The 22,751-nt window shown below is 47.5% G+C and overlaps 1 protein-coding gene across 3 annotated transcripts in view; it reads left to right on the top strand.

Annotated features, from left to right (window-relative positions):
* Positions 1–22,751, top strand: part of NPHP4 (nephrocystin 4) — a 133,429-nt gene that overhangs the window by 43,068 nt on the left and 67,610 nt on the right. For all 3 annotated transcript variants that reach the window (XM_082612521.1, XM_082612520.1, XM_082612522.1), the window contains exons 9-10: positions 1,444–1,625; positions 2,332–2,458. In XM_082612521.1, coding sequence (XP_082468647.1) covers positions 1,444–1,625; positions 2,332–2,458 — 309 coding nt within the window. The remainder of the gene's footprint in view (positions 1–1,443; positions 1,626–2,331; positions 2,459–22,751) is intronic.

The raw sequence follows: 22,751 nt of genomic DNA, 5'->3' as shown, positions 1-22,751 counted from the left end.
TCAGGTTTCGTGTCTCAGTGCAGACCTGTTGCCCTGAGGGGCCGCCCTGCCCGAGCTGCAGGCAGGGTCCCCCTTCCTCCCCGCCAGGCGCGCTGTCTGGTGCGTCACCCTGCTTCGTTTCTCTGGGTGCTTGGCCCTCTCGGAGAGCACCTGGTTTCCATACTGTTTACGGGTGGATTGTCGGTCTCTCTCTGGAGTATTTGCACCAGGAGGACAGGGACTTTGTTTGCTTTACCACTGTACCTGATGTGCCTAAAACAGTCGGCACATAGTAGGTCTTTAACATGTATTTGTGAGAATGAATGATGCAGTCAGTGGGTGCCCATCCTCGTTGTCTGTGAAGTTAACAAATTACTGACACACACACACACACACACGAATGTGTGTACACACACGGATAAGGTGGTCTTTTCTTTTGCTCTCTACCCGTTCTTGAAAATGTTGTTCCACGTGATGTAGTCTCATGTGAAACAGAAACACGAAGCAGAGGAGAGGACTGAAATAGCATCATACATTTTCTTGGCTTAGTTCCTGCTGTTTTCTTATTGCTCAGAAAAGATTGTCTGAGGGTAGAAAGACGTTTAAGAGCATCATTGTTGAATTTTATATGTTCCCATAAAGATCACTTTATTATGTGTTTTTACTCTCTTTGTATTTTCGTTCTCATCCAACCGGCAGATACTCCGTTATCACCTTCGTTTTATTTTCATTACTCAGAGACTAATGGGCTGAATTTACGTCTGTTCAGCATGATTAATGGGCAATGAAGAAAACTCGAAAATTCAGGGATCATTTTGCAACAATCACATAATTTAATAAACAATAATAGCCTGGAGGATTATCCTTGCTCATTTGTTAGGGCGCCTGTACGTTTTGTTTGTTAAGATGAAAACACTTTAATATCCAGGGATCACTTTGGGGCAGACTTACTGCCTAAATATGCCCACTCTTCCTGCGGCCCTGTCCGCCCCAAGTCTCAGGTGTCTGAGCTGGGGGAGGGCAGAGGTGTTGAAGCTCGCTGTGTTCAGCCTCGGTCAGCGCCTGCCCTTGACTCCGGGACCTCTCACTTCTTGGAGCCCACTTGGAGCTCACTTCCTCTCACTGTTGGAGGTGCTAGGGCCCCTGGTTGTTGGTTTGCTGCGTCTTGAGAATTGTAGCTCAATCCTGGAAACCTGGAGCGAGAGTTAGCTGATTCAGGCATGTAAGGAATGTATTGCTCTACAAGATGATGCTGCGTAAGAAGTCCCCAGAATACCTAGAAAACGCCCTAAGGCCAGTCTGCTCTGATTGGATGGTGCTTCACTAAGCTCCATCTGGTCTGGAATGTCTGAAACCTCTGTTCTAGTTTCTTCTGTCTGCTGGGGCTCTCTGCTCGGAGCTTTTCTGGCGAGCTTCCTCCCCCCCTGCACCGACCTTATTCTGTGCCATGTGTGCTTTTCCCAGGCGGGCAGCCCGCTGGACAGCGGTGCCCTGGAGATCTTGGAGCGGCGCCTGTGCGTGGGCGTGCACAACGGGCTGGGCTTCGTGCAGAGGCCACGGGTGGTGGTGCTGGTGCCTGAGCTGGAGGTGGCCTTGACGCGCTCTGCCAGCTTCAGCCGGAAAGTTGGCGCCTCTTCGAAGGCCAGGTATTTCCCCCAGGGTCCCAGGTCGCGGCCCGCGTGGCGTTAGGAGGTGCGGGTGGGCACCTGGCCAGGGATCGGAGTGAAAGGCAGTTGTTCTTACACGCGAGGTGTGCGCTCACCCACCTGGGTTCCTCCCCGGTGCCTTTGATCCCTCTTGCTTAGTCGTCCCCATCAGGAGCAGACCTCAGTGTTGTGAGGTTGGAAAGATCCTGGTTTTTGTGCCCCGCCGGGTTTTGGAGTTAGCATTACAGATGCTTCCAGCTGTGGAGCCCTGGCATGCTTTCCTCCAGATGCGCCCTGTGCTCCCTTTCTCACATGACACAGAACCAGAGGGCAGTAAGTTCTGCCGCTCTGTTCAGTCCTGTGCTTCTCAAATCACAATCAGAGACATCGCCTAGGGGTTCCATATGTGAAGCTGGATGGAAGCTGGCCTTGGAGGGGGCACCTCTCTGGAGACCTTCCATCCTCCCGATACCAGTGCTGGCCGTTTGGGAAAGTGTTGATTGCGGCACCTAAGAAAGGCTCTGGTTTGGGAAATTACCTTGATGGCCAAACACCCAGAAGAGCTCAGTGCCGTTGCTTGGGGGACTCACTGTACCAGACTGTAGCAGCAGCGCCCGGTACCACGGCGCCCGAGCTGATGGTGGGGTGGCGTGACGGGCAGCAGGAGCACTGCCTGACACGCCCCTTCTGTGTGTTCTCGGCCCAGATCTGGAAACCACACTCTGGTCTTGAGAAGCCGCCTCCAGCTCCCTGAGATGGTCTGTCACCCCGCGTTCACCATCGTCTTTCAGCTGGAGTACGTGTTTAGCAGCCCTTCGGGAGCAGACGGCAACGTAAGAACCATCAGCTTGTTTCGCGAGCCGCCTGGCGTTGGGCTCCGTGCGTGCAGAATAAGCATAGTCACCATTAATTTTTCTTCCGTTAAAAGCAGTGTAATTATTATTAACAATATGGAAAACAAGCGTGGAATATGATTCTAGAAAACACTTGTTCCAAGTGATAGCTTTTTTCTAATCATTTCCCATCTTTACGGTAATAGTACATACATTCTGCTGGCAAATGGTATAAACAGTTCCATAGGCATCGTGCATCATAATATCATTAATTCATAATTATTGAATCAATAATTATTTTGAAAAAATGAGACCATTTTAATGCCTTTTTCAAATGATACTAAGTGTAGTAAAGCTTGAATCTGCACAAGAAATGGATGTTTTCTTAGAGTGGACTTTGTATGTGCCCACATCAGAACCAAGAGTAAGAATTCATAGGATTCAGTTGGAAGAAATGTAACAAAGAGGCATCATTTACATTGTTGATGCAGATTTTTTGGAAAACCCAAGTCATGCTATTCTTAAGATTCAAATTTTTGTTTGAAAAAGCAAATATCAATTTAACAAGTAAATTAAAAATAAAAAAAGGCCAACAAGACACCTTCTGTGGTGGTCAGTCTGCCTGCATCACCGTGCAGCTGAGGCAAGAGCAGGGGGCTGAGAGCCGTCTTGGGGGGCCTTTGGAAGGAGAATGGGGTGTCAGTGCAGCTGCTGTGTTAGGTCCTGATCTCCTCTGGTAGCAGTGAACTGACCTCTCTGATGTCCGTACCTCGTCATGTAATTCAGAGTCCTAACCAGGTGAACAGACCCAGAGGCAGGTATTCTGAGTATAGCCGAATGAATGATGCCCGTTGTTCTCACAAAGCTCTTGTTCCCAGCTCTGCTTTTCTTTCTTTGTTACCAGAAATTTCAGCTAAAATGCAACTGTATGCAGATATGCTTGTCTGCCCGGGGCAGGCACTGCGGGCCTGGGGTGGAGCTTTACCAGGAGGGAGGGGCTTCTGGGGCTTCCCCATCCTGGGGGGACGTTGGCCAGCTCAGGTGCAGCATCCCTCGTGCTGCCACGGGGCGTGGGCAGGGGGTCGGTACAGAGGGAGCCCCTGAGGAACAGAGGGCCTGGCTCTCCACTCATTTACATTTCGATTGTGTCCCCTCGAGAACGTTAATTACAGTTCGCTTGTGATTATAAAGCCTGTGTCCTGAAACCTTTATGTCTTACCCGACACTTGATTGTTACTTTTTAACTCTTCACTGAAATGCTTACCCGCTGACAGGTGGACCCGCCACGCGCTGTTGCTTGTGGAGCTCTTGGAATGTGGCTTGAAATAGCTCATCAGTTCTTTTTGATGTGGAGGTTTATCTTAACATGGAATATTGGATTCCGTTTTACTGTCATCAAGTGTACTTTCTTCAGTGTAATCTGGAGAGGAAATGTTCCTGTGTCTGAAATGATTTTCCGCACAAATTACTTGCTGCATGGAACAGTGAGGATGGGTTAGCATTCCGGGGGTGAAAGCCGAATCAGGCACTCCCACCACAACCAGACTTAGATGCACAGGAGAAAACAAGCCTGATGCTGTCGACATGGGCTCTCGCTCCTTCCCCGAGGAGTGTCCCAGGAGGGGACGCGGCCCACAGGGCCTCTTGCAAGGTCAGGGCTCGGCCTTGGAGGGGCGGGTCGCAGCTGGCATGCTCCTGCTTCCCTTTGCAGTCCATTATGGAGCGTGTCTTCGGGTGCATTCAGCCTTCAAATTCCTTTCTCCCTTTTCTTTCCTTTTAAAAAACTCTATATGATGGACATGCCAAGTGTAAACAAAAGCAGACCGGATAGTAAAATAAGCCCCAAGGAGCTTCAGCGGTTATCCACTTTGTGGACAGTCTTGTTTTGTGCATACCCTCTTGCACAGCCCGTTTTGGTTCATTTTGAAGCAAATTCCAGTCATAATTGCATCTGTTTTGATTATTGTAAACATTTCGGCACGTACATTCTTTTCTTTAAGACCTTTCTAATTATAGAGAATTTCAAATATAAAGATAGAAGCGTACGATAAACCCAATGAATGTACCCATCGCCAGCCTCAGAAGTTATCAGCTCCTGGCCGGCCTTGTCTCTGCCTTTCTTTCCGGTCCCCATTCCTCCCAGATTATTTTAGAGCAAATCCTAGACCCCGTGTCATTTCCTCTATGGACAGTGCAGTAGATCTTTCCAAAAGATGGGGGTAAAACTTCCCTGCAATACCATCGTCACACCTCAAAAACTAAAACAAAGTTCTCGGTATCATCAGTCACCCAGCCTGCCTGGGTGTATGTTTTAAGTATTTTCCTTAATCAGAAATAGACCTTTGTGAGACTGTTCACTTTCAAGTGTTTATCTAGATCAGCAAGAGGCCATCTGGGCTAATAGTGCCTCCAGTTTATACCCAGTCACCTGAGTCTCAGAGGATTTTTTTGGCCCTGAATATTTTGGTAGTCATTAGACACAAACTAAAAAAAGTTTTGAGAAGACACACCCCTTGTTTGTAATCTGTTAGCCAGAACGACTAAAGCCTTTGTGATTTGTCTTTGGATTAACTGTTCTTCTGATCCAGACAACGTATCTTCTAGAAACTTGAGTCCATGGGGACAGTGCATCCACAGCAGATGGCCTGTTTGGAAATGCCGTGAGCTTTTTGCAAGTGTGGCCTTCAGAAATGTTTGCTGTTTGAATAAAGCTGATAAAGCAGACTGCCTAGAACATAAGAGTGACATGGAAAGAAGGTAGCTGTAAAAATAACCAGACCCAGTGTCCTTTGCTGCATTTTTGTGTCAGAATAAGTGCAGATCGCCACGGGGCTGCGAGGGGTCAAATGAGCTCTTTTCTGGGGAGTAACATAGCAAAATAACCCTCTCCTACATCTCTGGGAGGTAAAACTCTAATTTATTTATATATTTGCTAGTATTCTTTGAACAAAACAAGTTCATATAACAGAGATTTGAGTGCTTAACATAGGTATCATGCCTGGATTTACTCTGAAAATTACATAAATTTAAACTTTCTAGAACTTGGAAATACAGGTGTCTTGAGGGTTCTCTGGAGAGCTTTCAAAATAACCCCGCCTTGGACCCTGGAGCCAGGTCCGTGTCCTGATTGAGTCACCTTGCAGCTGTATGCACATTGTAGCCATACATCTCGCTGTGCTGCAGCTTGAGGCTGTCACCATCAGAGTTACCCCCGAGCAGGCAGGACCTGCTGAGTTTCTGACTGTCTGCTTAGGCGGAGGTTGCTAAAGAAGAGGGAATTGGTGCAGAGTCTTCTATTTTGTCCTGAATGTTGGGTTTCCCTTATGGTTTTAGGAAAGATAACAACTCACTTTTTAAAAATTGTTTTTTTTAACATTTGTCTTTTTTAAGAAAATATTTTTTCATTGAGGAAAAATTCACATACCCTAATATGATTTTTAAAGTGTCCAATTCAGTGGTATTCTGACTTACTTTTTTTTTTAATGCCTTTTTTTCTTGTGGGAAAATACACATAAAATTTACCATCTTAACCATTTTAAAGTGTACAGTCAGTGGTATTAAGTACCTTCACATTGTTGTACAACCATCACCACCATCCATCCCCATAACTCTTTTCATCTTGTAAAACTGAAGCTCTGTGCCCATTAAACAAACTCCCCATTCTCCCCTCCTGCTAGCCCCTGGGAACCATGACTCTACTTTCTGTCTTTATGATTTTGACTATTCTAAGTACCACATGTAAGTAGAATCATACAATATTTGTCCTTTTGTGACTGACTGATTTCACTTAGTATAAGTCTTCAAGGTTCATCCATGTTGTAGCATATCGTAGAATTTCCTTCCTTCTTCAGGCTGAAGAATATTCCATTGCACGGATAGGCCGCACTTGGGTTGCTTCCATGTTTTGGCTATTGAGAACAATGCTACTGTGACCAAGGGTGTACAAGTATCTCTTTGAGACCTGCCTTCAATACTTTTTGTGTATATACCCAAAAGTGGAATTACTGGATCATATGGTAATTCTATTTTTAACTTTTGAGGAGGCACCATTCTGTCGTCTACAGTGGCTACACCATTTTACATTCCCACCAACAGTCCACGTCCTTGCCAATGCTCATTGCTTTCTATTTTTTGGATAGGAGCCATCCTAATGGGTGTGAAGTAGTATCTCATTGTACTTTTGATTTGCATTTACCTAGCGATTAGTGATGTTGACCATCTTTTCATATGCTTGTTGGCCATTTGTGTGTCTTATCTGGAGAAATGTCTAGGTTTTTTGCCAGTTTTTTATTGGGTTGTGGAGTTTTCTGTATATTTTGCATATCAGTCCTTTATCAGATATACGATTTGCAAATATTTTCTCCCATTCTGGGGTTTCCCTTTTTACTCTGTTGATATTCATTTCACTTCCAGCCTGTATGTGTCTTTGGTTCTCAGGTGGGTCTCTTATAGACAATGTATAGTTGGATCATGTGTTTTTATCCATTCTGCCAGTCTCTGTCTTTTGATTGGAGAGTTTAATCCATTTACATTTAAAGTAATTTCTGATAAGGAAGGACTTACTTCTGTCATTGTGTTATTTATTTCTATGTGCTTTACAGTTTTTTTTTTTTTTGGGTCCCTGCATTACTGTTTTCTTTTGCATTTGGTTGATTTTCTTTGAAGTGAAATGTTTAAAGTCCTTTCTCATTTCCTTTTATGTATATTCTATAGCTCAGTTCTTTGTGGTTATGGGGACTACATTTAGCATCCAGAAGTTATAACACTAATTTGAATTTGTACCACCTTAATTTCAATAACATACAAAAACTCTGTTCATTTGTAGCACCATCTCCCACCCTTTCGGTTGTTGATGCCACAGTATTACACCTTTATACATTGTGTGCCCAAAACATAAAATAATAATGCTTTTCAATGTGTTGTTCTCTTAAATTATGTAGAAAACAAGATATGGAGTTACAAACCAAAGTTGTAGTAGCTTTTACACTAATAATTTGTTTTTTTCCTTTATATGTATTAGTGTTTTAAATCATGTAGACAACAAAAAGAGCAGTAACAAGCCACTGTTTCAATAATATTAGCTTTTATAATTGTCCATATATTTACCTTCATTGAGATCTTTTTTTTTCCCATATGGCTTTGAGTTCCTGTCTAGTGTCCTTCCATTTCACCCTGCAGGACTCCCTTGAGCATTTCTTGCAAGCAGGTCTAGTGATAATGAACTCCTTCAGCTTTTGTTTCTCTAGGTATGTCTTAATTTCTCCCTCACTTTTGAAGGAGAGTGTTGCCAGGTATAGGACTCTTGGTTGACAGTTTTGTTTTCCTTTTAGCACTTTGGTATTGCTGGCTCACTGTCTCTGGCCTCAAGTTTCTGATGAGAAATGTGCTGATAATCTTATTGAGGATCCCTTGTATGTGACAGTTTGCTTCTCTCCTTGCTTTCCATTTTTCCTCTTTGTCTCTTGAAAGTTTGATTACAGTGTATCTCAGTGTGGATCTCTTCAGGTCCATTGAGCTTCTTGGATGTTTATATTCATGTCTTTCATCAAATTTGGGAGGTTTTCAGCCATTATTTCTTCAGATACTCTCTCTGTCCCTTTCTCTCGCTTGTCTCCTGGGACTCCCATGATGTGTGTATTGGTCCAGTTGATAGTGTCCCATAGGTCCCTTAAGTTCTTTCTGCTTTTTTTTCAATTTTTTTCTTTTTCAGACTCATAATTACCATTGTTCTATCTTCAAGTTCATTGATTCTTTCTTTTGCATGTTCAAATATGCCTTTGAATCCCTCCAGTGAATTTTTCATTTTTGGTTATTGTAATTTTCAGCTCCAGAATTTCTTTTTAGGTTTTCTGTCTCTTTATTGATATTTCCATTTTGTTCATACAGAGTTTTCGTGATTTTCTCCACATCTTCCTTTAGTTCTTTGAGCATCTTTAAGACAGTAGTTTTAAGGCCTTTGTCTAGTATATCTACCATTAGGTCGTTTTCAGGGACAGTTTCTGTTGATTTATTTTTTCCTTTGAATGGGCCATACTTTTCTTTGTGTGCCTTGTGCTTTTGTTTTTGTTGTTGAACACTGGGCACTTGGGTCTAATAATGTGGCAGCTCTGGAAATCAGATCTGCCCATACCCCAGGGTTCGCTGTTTTTTATTATTATCCTTTTTTTTTTTTTGGATTGCTGTGGGCTTTCTGTGTGCTGAGGATCATCCAGAGGTATAAACTTAAGTTCTTAGGTCTTTTCTGAGCCTGTGCCTTTCCCTGGGCATACATGGTCACTTTCTAATTTTCCACATACATGCAGCTGTTTTTGAATGTCTGAGTCTTTAATGTCTGGCTCCCAAAAGAGGAAAAAGAAAAATGAAGGTGGAAAAGGCTCTGAGCCTTCAAATCCTCTGCAGCTGGAGGGAAGGTACAGCAACACTGGTGCATTCCCCTTTCCTGTACCTCTGTGATCAGAAGCAGCAGTCAGAGCATAGACAGGTGGGTTAGGGAGGGTGAGAGGGAGATGTAAGAGGGAGGGGATATGGCATATATGTATACACATAGCTGATTCACTTCGTTATACAGCAGAAACTAACACACCATAACTAAACCAATTATACTCCAATAAAGATGTTAAAACAAAATCAGAGCATGGATACCCAATCTTTAGAGGAGGGGGTCTTTTTTCCCACCCTGGTTCCCACAAGCTGTGCACAGGCTATCCCAGGAACATGGGCACAGCTGCCTGCCCCCTGGCTGGGGTGGGGGTGGGGAGCTGCTGCTGGGCTAAGAGCTGAATATGCCTCCAGTTGACCACAACTTATTGTCCCGTTCTTCCCCTGGAGGTTGCAAGCCTTCAGTAGTCTCCCGAGTTCCAAAATAATTACACCAGACAGTTCTGCCAGAGCAGGTGTTGTCCAGTGGGGAGAGATTCCTGGTGTCTCCTGCTCCGCCTTCTTTGCAGGATCCTCTCCTGACTGACCTTTTGAAGTAAGTTTCTCTTTGTCTCCACCACTTCTTTGGTTTAGCACAATTCTACCCAGTCCCAAGTCTCATAAATTACGGGTCTTCATCGTGGTTTGGTTTTGCCCCAGGAGTTTAAGGTGCGCTGCATCTAACATCTCTGACTTTAGTGCATCGTTCGGTATTTCTCACCAAAGGTGGCACAACTCACCGTTAATTCAGTGATATGAGCCTGGTAACGCTGCCTTGGGCGGAGCTGCCTCTCATTTCCCCACTGGTGGTGTTTCCTTGGAGACAATGAGGAAACGGCTTCCACTCCAGGCCCAAGTGAGGTGCTGGGATGGCAGCCGTGCCTTGCTTGTGTGTGGTTCCTTCTGCTCTGTTGACTTACAGGTCTCTGGTTAAATATGAAGCTGGTGTTCCTCTTTTATTTCTTCTGGAGATAAGACTGATGATAGTAGGCTGTCACGGGTGAAAGTGCTCCTGTAATTGTCCCCTCCTTCTAACACCTCATAACACTTGTCAGGTTTTCACTTTGGGAACCAGCTGAAGGTTTCTTGCTCAAGTCAATTCCTCACACGGCTTCAGGAAATGATCTGGAGGAATCCCCCATCCATTATTAATTTGGTGATTGCTCAGGATATTGGTATGCAATGCACAGAAGCTTCCATGTTCTGCGGCATCCTTCCTTTTCTCTTGCAGCACCCCACCCGTAACCTTTCCTGCTCAGGCAGTGTGCTTAGTTGGGGGGCGTGGCGCATCTTACATCCTGTAGAATCAGAAAAAGGCCGATGCCTCCCACTCCTGGGAGCGAGGCAGGTGGAGTCATTCTGGGTGCAGGTGACGAAGAGCCTGTATAACTGCTGGACTTCTTTGGTGCAAATGCACGTCTCTGTAGGCGTGTGAGTTGAGACTCTTATGGTTACTAGAAACAGAAACTCCATTCAGTCCAGCTTAAGCAACAGAAAGCGACTCTCCTGGTAGATCTGGCAAGTCGAGGAAGGGTCTGGTCTCAGGCACTTCAGGGCTCACGTGACTGTTCTGTTTTTGAAGTAAAGCTTACCTTTGGTGACCTGTACAGGTCTACGCTTACTTCTGTGAGTTCTGACTAGTGTCACCTGTGTCTCCCCCACCGCTTCCAAGGTGCAGAACCTCTCTACTCTTCCAGAAGTCCGCTCCTGTCCCTCCCAGGTAGTTCCCACCCCCTGTCAGCAATTGCTGGCTTGGTTTTTATCTTTAGAAACTTCATGAATTTTCTGTGACTGCTTACCAAATTACCACACATTTGATAGGGTAAAACAATGGATATGTATTCTCTCATAGTTCTGGAGGCCAGAAGTCTGGAGTCAGTATCACTGGGCTGGAAACAAGGTGTGGGCAGGGCTGTGCTCCCTCTGGAGGCCACAGTGGGTGCTCCTCCCTGCCTCTTCCAGCTTCGGGGGCTGCTGGCAGTCCTTGGCTGTGGCCCCATCCCTCCACTCTTGCAGGCCTGCATCTTCACGTCTCTGCTGCTCCACGTTGGCATGGCCCGCTCCTCGGTGTGTGTCTCAAACCCCGCTTCGCCTCCCTCTAATAAGGACACTCGTGACTGCATTTAGGGCCAGTCAGGTAGTCCAGGATGATCTTTCCTTCCCAAGATCTTCAACTTGATCCTGTCTGAAAAGATCCCTTGACCTTACAAAGTAATATTTACGAGTTCTGGGGATTAGGGCCTGATATCTTTGGGGGCCATTATTCAGCCCACTACAACCACAGATGGGTTTTGCCTATTTTTGAACTTCATCTAAATGGAATAATGTAGAATATGCTTTATGTGTCTGGATTTCTCCCATCCAGCATAATGGTTTGGACATTCATTCACGTGGTTCATTCATTTTTTATTTTAAATTTAAAAATTTACTTATTTATTTATTTTTGGCCGCGTTGGGTCTTCGTTGCTGCGTGCGGGCTTTCTCTAGTTGCGACAAGCGGGGGCTACTCTTCGTTGCGGTGCGTGGGCTTCTCATTGCGGTGGCTTCTCTTGTTGCAGAGCACGGGCTCCAGGCACGCGTGCCTCAGTAGTCGAGGTATGTGGGCTGAGTATTTGTGGCTCGTGGGCTCTAGAGCGCAGGCTCAGTAGTTGTGGCGCACGGGCTTAGTTGCTCTGCGGCATGTGGGATCTTCCTGGACCAGGGCTCGAACCCGTGTCCCCTGCGTTGGCAGGCGGATTCTTAACGACTGCGCCACCAGGGAAGTCCCGGTTCATTCATTTTTATGGCTGAGTTTTCTGTCCTGTGAATTTGTTTCTTCATTTTTCGCTTGGTGGGCTTTTCTACTTTATGAACGGAGCTGCCCGAAACATTCTTGGGCAAGTCTTTTTTTTTTTTTTTTTTTTTTTTTTTATGGTACGCGGGCCTCCCACTGTTGTGGCCCCTCCCGTTGCAGAGCACAGGCTCCGGACGCGCAGGCTCAGAGGCCATGGCTCACGGGCCCAGCCGCTCTGCGGCATGTGGGATCCTCCCAGACTGGGGCACGAACCCGTGTGCCCTGCATCGGCAGGCGGACTCTCAACCACTGCACCACCAGGGGAGCCCTGGGCAAGTCTTTTTATGGACGTATATTTTCATTTCTCTTTGGTAAATACCGTGGAGCACAGTGGCTGGGTCACAGACAGATGTGCGCTTTCCTTTTAAGCAGTGCCAGCTTTTCCAGGTGGTCGCACCAGCGCTGTCTGAGAGCTTGGTGCCTCTGCATGCTCACCAGCATTGGATTCCGCTTGTCATTTTAATTTTAGGCACTTTAGGGGTTGTGACTGTGGCTTTGCTTTGCATTTCCGTGGCGACCAGTGATACTGTGTACTTGTTTGTGTGTTTGTTGGCCGTTCCTAATCTGCCTTTGTCAAGTGGTCATTCCATTGTTTTGGGTTGTTTGCCTTTTTTATTGCGTGGATGGGAGTTTCTTTTATATATTTTGGATATAAGTTCTCTGTCAGATACATAGATTGTGAATATTTTTTCAGTCTGTGGCTTGCCTTTTCATTTTCTTCACACTGTGTTTTTTTTTAAAGGCATAGTAGGACTTTATTTTGTTCTGTCAAAACCTTTCTATTTCTGTGAAAACTTACCGACAAGTTACAGAAATACAAAAAATACTGGTTTAGTCTTGGTCCAGTTTCACTGACTGATTACATTTGCCCCATTTGCTTTAGTTGCACTCGCTTGCTCATGTTTCCTCCCTCCCTCCCCGTGTGTGTGTGTGTGTGTGCACGCGTGCACGTGTGCATGTATGTAGACTCAACACACGTATTTTTTTCTGAACCACTTGAGAGTAAACTGCAGACATCATGCTCCTGACCCCTAAATGCCTCCGTGCCTCCTCAAGATTGAGGGTGTCCCCTGTGTAAGCACAGTGCAGGGGTCAACCTCAGTTCACTTAGCATCCACTCCACTCCCCCATCTCCCATCCACCTTTCGGTTCTGCCCATCCGTCCAGCCGTGTCCTTTGCAGTGTTTCTCTCAGTACAGGACCCAGTGCAGGATCACACGGCTCTGTGGTCTCCTTCAACCTGGATCAGCTCCACAGCCTTTCTTTGTCTTTTTAAGACTTTATTTTTTATGCCATATTCTCCCTCCTTTAAAAAATGTTCTAGAGAGGAAGTTCCGTATTTTGGATTTGCTGATGTCCTCTCCTGGTGGAGTTGGGTTGTGCACCCTGCTGGACACTGTGTGAGACGTGTCCCCAGGGTCTCATGCCCGCAGGTGTAGGTGTGTGGTGTCCATCTGAACCCCACTGGCCTTGTTCACTTGGGTCGTTGGTTGGGTGTTGTGTAACGTCTCCGCTGTGGAGTTACTGTTTTCCTCCTTGCAACTAATAAGCAGACCGTGGGGAGCCTCTTTAAGCTGCGCAGATACTTGCTCCTTGTCTGAATGTCCCCCTAGGTTGGCATCCATTGCTGCCTCTCTCAGAAATATGATTTCCAACCCCAGCCTTTCCCCCACATGCCTTTCTACTGTCTAGAACCCTCCCTTCTCCCCCGCGGATGGATGGATTGATTGATTCGGCCATTGAGTCCATATTGGTATGGACTTCTGGATCCCTGTTTTTAAAATGACCACCCCTAATTATTTGTGGTGTTCAGATTGTCCTATACTTAGCCAGAGTCCCTTCAGGCTGTGTCCCTGTGACATCCCCCATCATGTTTTGTTTTTTGAGCGTTTTCTGGCTTTCTGGCAGAAGATGCTTCAGGCTCATCTTGCCTCTTCCCTGTTCCAGCTCTGGAATCAGCCATTTATGTGGGGAGCTGTGGTTTACCACCTCTTCCTTTTTCTAAAACGCTTTTTATTTTGGGAAAGCTTTAGATTTACAGAAAAACAGCGAAGATAGTGCAGAGAGATCCCATATACCCATTCCCAGTTTCCCCTATTATTAACATCATTAGGATGGTACATTTGTCACGCCTAATGAACCAGCATTGATGCATTGTTACTAACCTAAGTCCATACTTGAGGTAAGTCGAATTTCCTTACCTAACGTCCTTTTCTGCTCCAGGACCCCATCCAGGAGGCCACATGACATTTAGTCATCATGTCTCCTCAGGCTCTTCTGGACTGTGACAGTTTCTCAGACTTTCCTTGGTTTTGATGAGCCCTGGCTCTTTTTAAAGGGAAATGTGTTAGAATCCAGGCCTGGGCGCTGGGATCGTCTTTGTTTCTAAGCCCGCTCAGTGGACAGAGCTAGGACGGTTTACATATGGAAACACACATGCACGTATATGCGCACACACAGGTACGCCTACATACACGTACTTAAATAGACGCACACACATGTACACGCATCCGCGTGCATACACACGGCTTAGCAGTTGAGCTGTTGCTGAGCCCCATCCACCTGGCGGGGCGCCCCAGGCTTCACCTTCCATGTTTGCACCTCTCCTTCCGCAGAGAAGCCTGGCTCCCAGTGCCGTCCGCATGGCAACTCGCTTGCTCAATCTTAGGATGCGCCTAAAGTAATGTCAGAGTAGCTTCACCCAGACAGCTGTCAGAAACAAACCTACCAGGCAGAGTTCAGGGTTCGTTAGCAGCCGAGACCCAGGGGAACAGCCAGTGTTGTCCTGGGTCCCTTGGCTTGGCCCCTTCTGTGTGTTCACGCTGTTCATCTGAATGCAGTCAGGTCCTTCTGTTTCTCTTTGCTTTCAGTTTTATAGTTATTTCCCCTGCCCGTCCTTATTGAGTTAGTTTTTTTTTTTTTTTAGATGTTGGGGGTAGGAGTTTATTAATTAATTAATTTATTTTTGCTGTGTTGGGTCTTTGTTTCTGTGCGAGGGCTTTCTCTAGTTGTGGCAAGTGGGGGCCACTTTTCATCGCAGTGCGCGGGCCTCTCACTATCGCGGCCTCTCTTGTTGCGGAGCACAAGCTCCAGATGCGCAGGCTCAGTAGTTGTGGCTCATGGGCCCAGTTGCCCCGCGGCATGTGGCGTCCTCCCAGACCAGGGCTCGAACCCGTGTCCCCTGCATTAGCAGGCAGATTCTCAACCACTGCGCCACCAGGGAAGCCCCGATTTAGTTTTATTTTTTGAATATAAAGAACACAAATACAGTTTTGAAAGTCAAAGTTCTACCAAAAGGTGGTCCGAGAAGAGTCTCCTGGTGGGAGCCAGCTCTGTTGCTCGGGGTCCCTCCTTCCTGGGCTGCTTTGTGCGAATATCACAGATGTGTGGGCGTTGACTCAGCTCCCCTTTACACACGGGGGTGGGGGGCAGCAGACCTGTGCGTGGTCCTTGCGGCTCCTTGCGTCTTCTCCCCGGCCCAGCTCACCCTGGCAGTCCCACCCGGCAGTCCTGCCTCCCCGCTTCTTTTTCCAGCTGCACTTGCTCCATTGTTCTGTGCAGTTTATTTGCCCGATTATCTATATTTGGATATTCAGATAGTTTCCAGTATTTTGCAGCTGTAAGTGATGCTGAAATGAATGGTCTTGTGCGTGTGCACTTTTGTATTGTAGGAGGGGCACCTTCAGGGTGAGTTCCTAGAAGTGGGTTTGCTGGATTGGAGGTTAAATGTATATATTGTGTTGTTAGCTGTTGTCCAGTTTCTCCAGAGGGTTTGCACGCTGTTCTGTTCTCACTGGCAGTGTACTGGGGGACCTGTCTCCCCACTGGCTCACCAGTAGTTGCATCGTCAAGCTTTTGAGTTCTGCTAATCTGATGGGCAAGAAATGGTATCACAGTGTAGTTGAATTTGCATTTCTCTGATTATAAATGAAGTTGAACATGTTTTCATATGTGTGTGAGTTGTCTATTCATGTCTTTTGCCCATTTTTCTGTAGTGCTCTTGCACCTTGTCATCAAATGTTAAGAGCTCTTTTTGTATGTTAAGGATACTTCCTCGCTTTATCTGAGACATATATTGCAGATATTTTCTCCCAGTTTTGTCATTTGTCTTCTTATTCCCCTCGTCCCTGATTTTTTCGGGCCACGTGTCTTAGTCTGCTCAGGCTGCTGTAACAAAATGCCATATATTGGGTGGCTTAAACAACAGACATGTATTTCCCGCAGTTCTGGAGGCTGGAGGTCCAAGATCAAGGCGCCTGCAGATCTGGTTCCTGGTGAGGCCTCTCTTCCTGGTTTGTGGACACCACCCTCTCGCTGTGTGCTCACGTGGCCTTTCAGTGGTGTATGTGTGTGGAGGGAGAGGGGGAGCCCTCTCTTTCTCTTCTTATAAGGGCACTAATCCCACCATGGGGGCCCCACTGTCATGACCTCATCTAAACCTAAGTACCTCCCAAAGGCCCACCTCCAGATGCCATCACTTTGGAATTAGGGCTTCAATGTATGAATTTTGGGGAACACAAACATTCAGTCCATAACATCATGTAAACTTCAAAATTTTTTGATGCCGTCAAATGTACAAGTCTTTTTTTTCATTTTATCTGGATTTTGAGTCGTAGTTAAAAAGCCTTTCCCTACTCCTATAGAAGAATTTATCCGTGTTTTCTCCTAGTACGTGTATAGTTTCAATTTTTAGGTTTAGATCTCCTTTGTGGTGTGAGGAATGGATCTCATTTTATCTTTTTCCAGTGGCCATCCAGTTGTCCCGATGCTACTTATTAAAAAGTCCTTCTGTGCTGCAGTGATTTAAGATGCCTCTTAGTTATACGCTAGATCTCCGTTTATACTTGCATCTGCTTCTAGACCTTTATTCTGCCTGTGGCTGCTCTGTTTCTGTGCTGGGACCACGGCATCACGGCCCCTGGGCTGCTGGGTCTCTCGGTGGTGGGTGCGGCTTGCAGCCCCTCCCCTTCCTGGCTCTTACTGCTCTTCCCACGTTTGCTTTTCCCGAGGAACTTCAGCATCAACAGGTCTAGCTCCATAAAGAGAGCTCGTTGGCATTTTTATTGAGATTGCATTAAATTTATTAATTTGCGATGTCCTAACCAGGAAGCAGGGAGGTCTTTCTGTTGGTCCACTTCTGTTTTTGTGTCTTTTGGGAGTGATTTTTTTTGGTACGCGGGCCTCTCACTGTTGTGGCCTCTCCCGTTGCGGAGCACAGGCTCCGGACGCGCAGGCTCAGCGGCCATGGCTCATGGGCCCAGCCGCTCCGTGGCATGTGGGATCCTCCCGGACCGGGGCACAAACCCGCGTCCCCTGCATCGGCAGGTGGACTCTCAACCACTGCGCCACCAGGGAAGCCCTGGGAGTGATTTTAAATATAGGTTTACAATGTAGATTTTAAACAGTTGAACAGTTCTTACTAAGTTTATTCATAGATATTTAATTTTTGTATTGCTCTTGTAAGTGGGATTTTCTCTTTCATGTGTTCTGGATCTTCTTTTTTTGTGGACAGTCATTAAACAGTTTTTTTTTTTTTTTTTTAACCAGCACTTTATATAGCTTTTGTCATGTACCTCACTGTTTTTTAAATTACACTGTATTTTGACGTCATTACAGATTCACATGCTGTTGTAAGAAATAAGCAGAGAGATCCCATGTCCTCTTTACCACTTGTCCCCAGTGGTAATGCTGCTTCTTGGTTTCAAGTCCAGCTGGCCGACTTTTTCTTTCAGGTCTTGCATCCTTCGCACGGCCTCAGCCTGGCTGGCATGGAGGCTGTTCCCCTCCGTCCCTCTCCCCTGCGTTCCCTCGCCTGCCCTGCGTGTTTCTCTGTTGCCCGCTTCTCTCCCGCTGTGCTCAGGATGTCATGGTGCCCTGGGGGTTGGGGTAGGGGTGGCAGCAGACAGCTTCAGGCTTACTTCTTCCCCGAGTGGTGACTCCGAACGCAAGCGAGCCGCCTTCTCCTGAGACCCCACTAGGAACCCCTCATAGAAAGGCTAGGGCTGGCCTCAGTGCATCCCTTCCCTGTAGTAGCCGTTATTCCAGGCCGTGGAGTTCCCTGTTGACCTGCACTGCGGTCACGGCCCCGTGGAACAGAGGTGCCTGCAGGAAGGGATGCCAGGCTACCAAGCCTGAGCCCCAAGGTCAAGGGCTCTGTAGGACCCAGCGGGAGATGCGAGGAGGGAAGCGGACCCCGGCAAGGGGCCGGTTCTCCAGAGGACGCACATACAAAGTCCCTGGAGTGCCCATGCTCTGGCTGCTGGGTCGCAGACTCCGAAAGACAAGAGGCTGCACGCCTGTCCACCTCACCAGCCACGGCCCCAAACTCAGGAAGGATTCCCTATTGCTTCTTTCAGCTCTTGTTGAGTTGATATCTTTTTTGCAAAGGGGACCAGAGTGTTATGAGCCCTTTAGCCAGTATGAAGAGTCATTCTAGGTTTCCAGCTTTCTTAAAACCATACCCCTGTTGTTTTTCATTGCTCATGTGTATGTTTAAAAATAATTACTGTGCTCTGTAGAATGAAATGAAAATATTGCCTGCCAAACGATTACTGTGCTTTTAAATGACTCTGCAGACACTGTGTCGTATACGGGCAGCTTAAACGACTTTGATTATATGTCGTTAGGTTTCCTTTTCCACCCTGAATGTGGATGAAGGAAATCAGTCTGCAGCAGCTGCCGCGTTCTCTGTACGTCTGAGTTGGAAAAGCTTTTGGCGTATAATCGATCCATTTCTGGAAGGAATGACCTAGGGCTGATGGTGTGTGGTTTGTGAGCCTTCGCTTGGCCCGGTGGTCCTGGGTGCCTCGTGCTCCTTGGCAGGAAGGAGGGGCGAGATTCCGGCTCTGGACGCCTGTTTCTCTCCTAACTCTTCCCCTTGGGTGTGTTTCAGGCTCTCGGGCCTTGCGAGGTTCACCTCAGTGGCCAGGCACCCAGTGTCCTCTCAGGAGGATGTGGGAAACAAGTCATCTTAACCTTGTGCGTTGCCTGTGGCCCAGCTCTGAGACCTCAGAGCCGCCAGCTGCCAATGTGGACTGGCCCGGCTCGTAGGTGGGTGCGTGCTCCCTGGTCTGTGCCGCTGGGGTGGGCCTTGGCCCTCCCTCCGTGGTCAGCATTCGCGGACGGTGCAGAGGGTCACGTGGGCCGGTGCATGTGAGGGACACCCCAGAACAGACCTGTGCCTGGCCCAGGCCGGGCTGCTTTCTGCCCCTTTCCTCCGTCTGTCCCGTGCTTCCTAAATCTCTCTCTGTGACTCTCGGTCACCACAGCCTCTGTGATGTGTGTGCTGTCGGGGACATTTGGACACGTTCTGACACAACAGTTTGCTTTTCTCATTTGTGCTCACCAGGGGCCCCAGCGTGGCTGCCCCCATCCAGGGTCTGGCCTTCGGGCCCAACTCTGTCTCGGGAGGTGGCCTCAGGGCCAGGGGACCTCCCCCCACCCCATGGGTTCCCTGTCACCTCTGCAGTGTGTTTCTGGGCCTTGGGCTGCGGTGACCAGAGTTAGCAGGGAGGGGGCCCAGTGGGTGACAGGGGGCCCTGGCAGGAGGAATTAGGTCTCACTGAAGATCTAAAGGAAAATCAACCTCGTGAAATAACCTGAAGTTTTACCTGCCTCGAAGGGATTTCTGAGTTGGTCTGAGGACAGAGGCCGAGGGGATTCCTCCTGGGGCGACCTGAACACATTGCCACAAACTACTTGGCTTAAAACAACAGACGTTTATTCTCTCTCAGTCAGTTCTGGATCCAGAATCTGCTGGGCCACAATCGAGGTGTCGGGAGGGCCTTGTTCCTTCTGGAGGCTCGGGGGAGGATCCCTCCTGCCTCTTCTAGGTTTTGTTCCTGGGCTGTTAAAACAAAGTGTGGGAAGTGGATGTTTGTGTAACTGACAGCTGCCTTCCACAGAAGAGTGCTGTGCAGACTGAGGATGAGGAAATCCAAAGGTGTGTGAAACTGGAAGCTGGGGATCAGTCACCGCGTTTGAAAGGTTAAGCCAGAAGGGGTTGCCCAATTAGCATGAAAATGGGGGCACGTTTTTTATTTTCATTTGGATCGTGTAATAAATTTACGAATTTTTTGGGAGACGGCTGTTTGCAAACGTAGTCTAGGTAGTATTGAATCCTTATAGTTTTTTTAGTGGCCAGTTTTGCTAATACATTTATAATTTATTTTTAAAAAGCAATAGACTTATATCAACTTTTCCCTGGTACACTGTAGTTGTTCAGTACCGTTTTATCCTGTCAGTGGCTAACGGGCTGGGAAGGGCAGACCGCCGTCTTTGTATTTGACAGACACTGAAAGTTATGGCACAGAATCAGACTCTTAAGATTCTTAACTCGGCTGATTCTTTGCTTGTACTTCCAGGATGTGGGTTTTTTTTTTTTTTTCCTCATTGAGTTGACAGGGACCCAAACCCTTGCTCATGTGGTGGTATGAAGTATCCCACCCATGGTCTGAAGTTTGGCTCCAGTAAAGGGTCAGAATAAGCTGAAGTGGGTGGTGTGAGGTCCAGTTACGAGGGGGCCTCAGGAAAGAGAGATTAATTCACAACCAGACACTGATTCTGGATGTTCCCCGACATGGATATAAAGGATATAACGGGATGGGATAGCATCTGGAACAGTCTGGGAAGACTGACGTGGATGAAATGCACGCTTCCTGTTCTGTAGTGGGGTCCCCTCGTGCACACCCTCTGCTGTGGTTTGAGCCAGTTGGCCATCAAGCCGCCTGTGCTGGATTCCAGCCACAGTCCTTTTGTGTGTGTGTGTGTGACAATCTGCCCTTTACCTGAGTGCAGTCAAGTCCTGGCTGTGACAGTGGCACACAGCTCACCCGTGTCCAGCCACATGAGCAGGGTCCGTGGGGAGCCCCGGGCACACCGCTGGAGCCTTCCCTGCCTCCGTGGCCCCAGACACAGCTCGGGTCAGAGGGTCCCCGTTGGCATCGCCTTTCCGTTGGGACCGTGGTCTGCACCATCACACGCAGGCTTGGGCTTCCATTCCTTCTGAGTGTCTGAGGCCCCCTCCTTGAAGGCTGTCAGCCTCCCTGTGACCGCGGCCTGAGTTTGGGGGTGGCTGGGTTCGTGCGTGCAGCAGCCGGTGGTCAAGAGGGTCGGAGGGCCATCGGCTCCCTCAGCTGCCCGGCGACACTGAGGAACCACGCATGTCTTTGCGCTCGTCCTCCCAGGAAGGGAGATGCTGTGGCCATGTTGCATTTTACACCTGCCGCCTTTGGGTGGCTTCTCCGCAGCATTACCACTGAGGCTGGGAATTGTGGGGCAGAGGCGGGCGAGGCTGCTGCCCCGAGTCCCGGCTGTCAGTCTGACTGTGGTTAGTGCCGCTGGGCTCTTGGGGTTCCTGGGCTCCGGTCTCACCTGGTGTCGCCAAGCGCCCCGTGTCCTCTGGCGGCAAAATGGCCTTCCTGGGGGAGCCGACGTGCCAGGGAACCTGCAGAATCTGCCATTCAGGGCCTGGGGCAGAGCCGTTGTTTCTGAAGCTGCCATAATGGGGTGGATCACAAGTCTTGTTGCCCAGCCGAGCAGGAATTTCAGGACCCGACCACGGCCCACTCCGAGTTCCGCTTTATTCTTGCTGCTTTTTTTTTTTTTTTTTGACCATTTTTAAAGTCTTTATTGAATTTTGCTACAATATTGCTTCTGTTTTATGTTTTGGTTTTTGGGCCATGAGCCATGTGGGATCTTAGCTCCCCGACCAGGGATCGAACCTGCACCCCCTGCATTGGAAGGTGAAGTCTTAACCATATGACCGCCAGGAAGTCCCTCTCGCTGCTTTTTGAATAAGCGGATGAAAGTGGTTTCTTTAAAACACTACTGAATCAAGCCCTGAAGCCGTATTTGTGAAAATGGCTTTGTTTGAACGTGGAGGCTAATTCTGAGGACTGTCCTAGGGTCCTCTTCCCTTGCATCTGGCCAATGATAGAGACAGTGAAAGAAGGAACAGCATGTAACATTCAGCCTGACTGATTTCCTAATTACACATAAGTTACATAGACAGAACATACCATTAGGAGCTGAAACTTTGGGGGAGAAACTGTGCTAATAACGCTCAATTGAATATCCACGTGTATTCTTTTTTTTAAAATAATTTTTATTGGAGTACAGTTGCTTTACAATGTTGTGTTAGTTTCTACTGTACAGCAAAGTGAATCAGCTATATGTGTACATATATCCCTTCTTTTCTGGATTTTCTTCCCATTTAGGTCACCACAGAGCATTGAGTAGAGTTCCCTGTGCTATACATTAGGTTCTCATTAGTTATCTATTTTATTTTTTTTATTATTTACTTTTCATTTTATTTATTTATTTATTTTTGGCTACATTGGGTCTTCATTGCTGTGCGCGGGCTTTCTCTAGTTGCGGCGAGCGGGGGCTACTCTTCGTTGCGGAGCACGAGCTCTAGGCTTGCGGGCTTCAGTAGTTGTGGCGTGCGGGCTCAGTAGTTGTGGCCCACAGGCTCTAGAGTACAGGCTCAGTAGTTGTGGCACACGGGCTTAGTTGCTCTGCGGCATGTGAGATCTTCCCGGACCAGGGCTCAAACCTGTGTCCCCTGCTTTGGCAGGTGGATTCTTAACCACTGCACCACCAGGGAAGTCCCTTAGTTATCTATTTTATACATAGTAATGTGTATATGTCAATCCCAATCTCCCAATAACCATGTGTTTTCTTCATCATTTTACAAAGTGTCTCATCACTAACGCAAAGTGCCATTCCTGGTGTTTTATTCATGGATTTGGGTAGATATTGGTAAGGCACAGAGTGTTCGAAAACCTGCAGGAAGATCCTACAGGAAGAGGAGGAGTCATAAAGATGGTGTTGGTCTTCAAGAGGGTCCTGGTTAGGGGGGTGGGGTCCCAGAACCAGAGTCTGGCTTCCCTGCTCTCTTTGAGCCACTGATGTGATGCCGTGTCCTCCTCCTGTGGCTGTTTTTTCTTTTGTGATGACCCCCTGCCTTGCTATACTGCTCTCTAGTGAAATTTTACCAGGAAAGCACTGTTGATTTCCCCCACCCAAGTGGGCTTGGTAATG

This window comes from Mesoplodon mirus, assembly GCF_964341445.2.
Source record: "Mesoplodon mirus genome assembly, chromosome: 3".
In the NCBI taxonomy this organism is placed as follows: domain Eukaryota; kingdom Metazoa; phylum Chordata; class Mammalia; order Artiodactyla; family Ziphiidae; genus Mesoplodon; species Mesoplodon mirus.
Note: the sequence above shows the minus strand (reverse complement) of the source record. Positions and strands in the feature narration are given on the sequence as shown.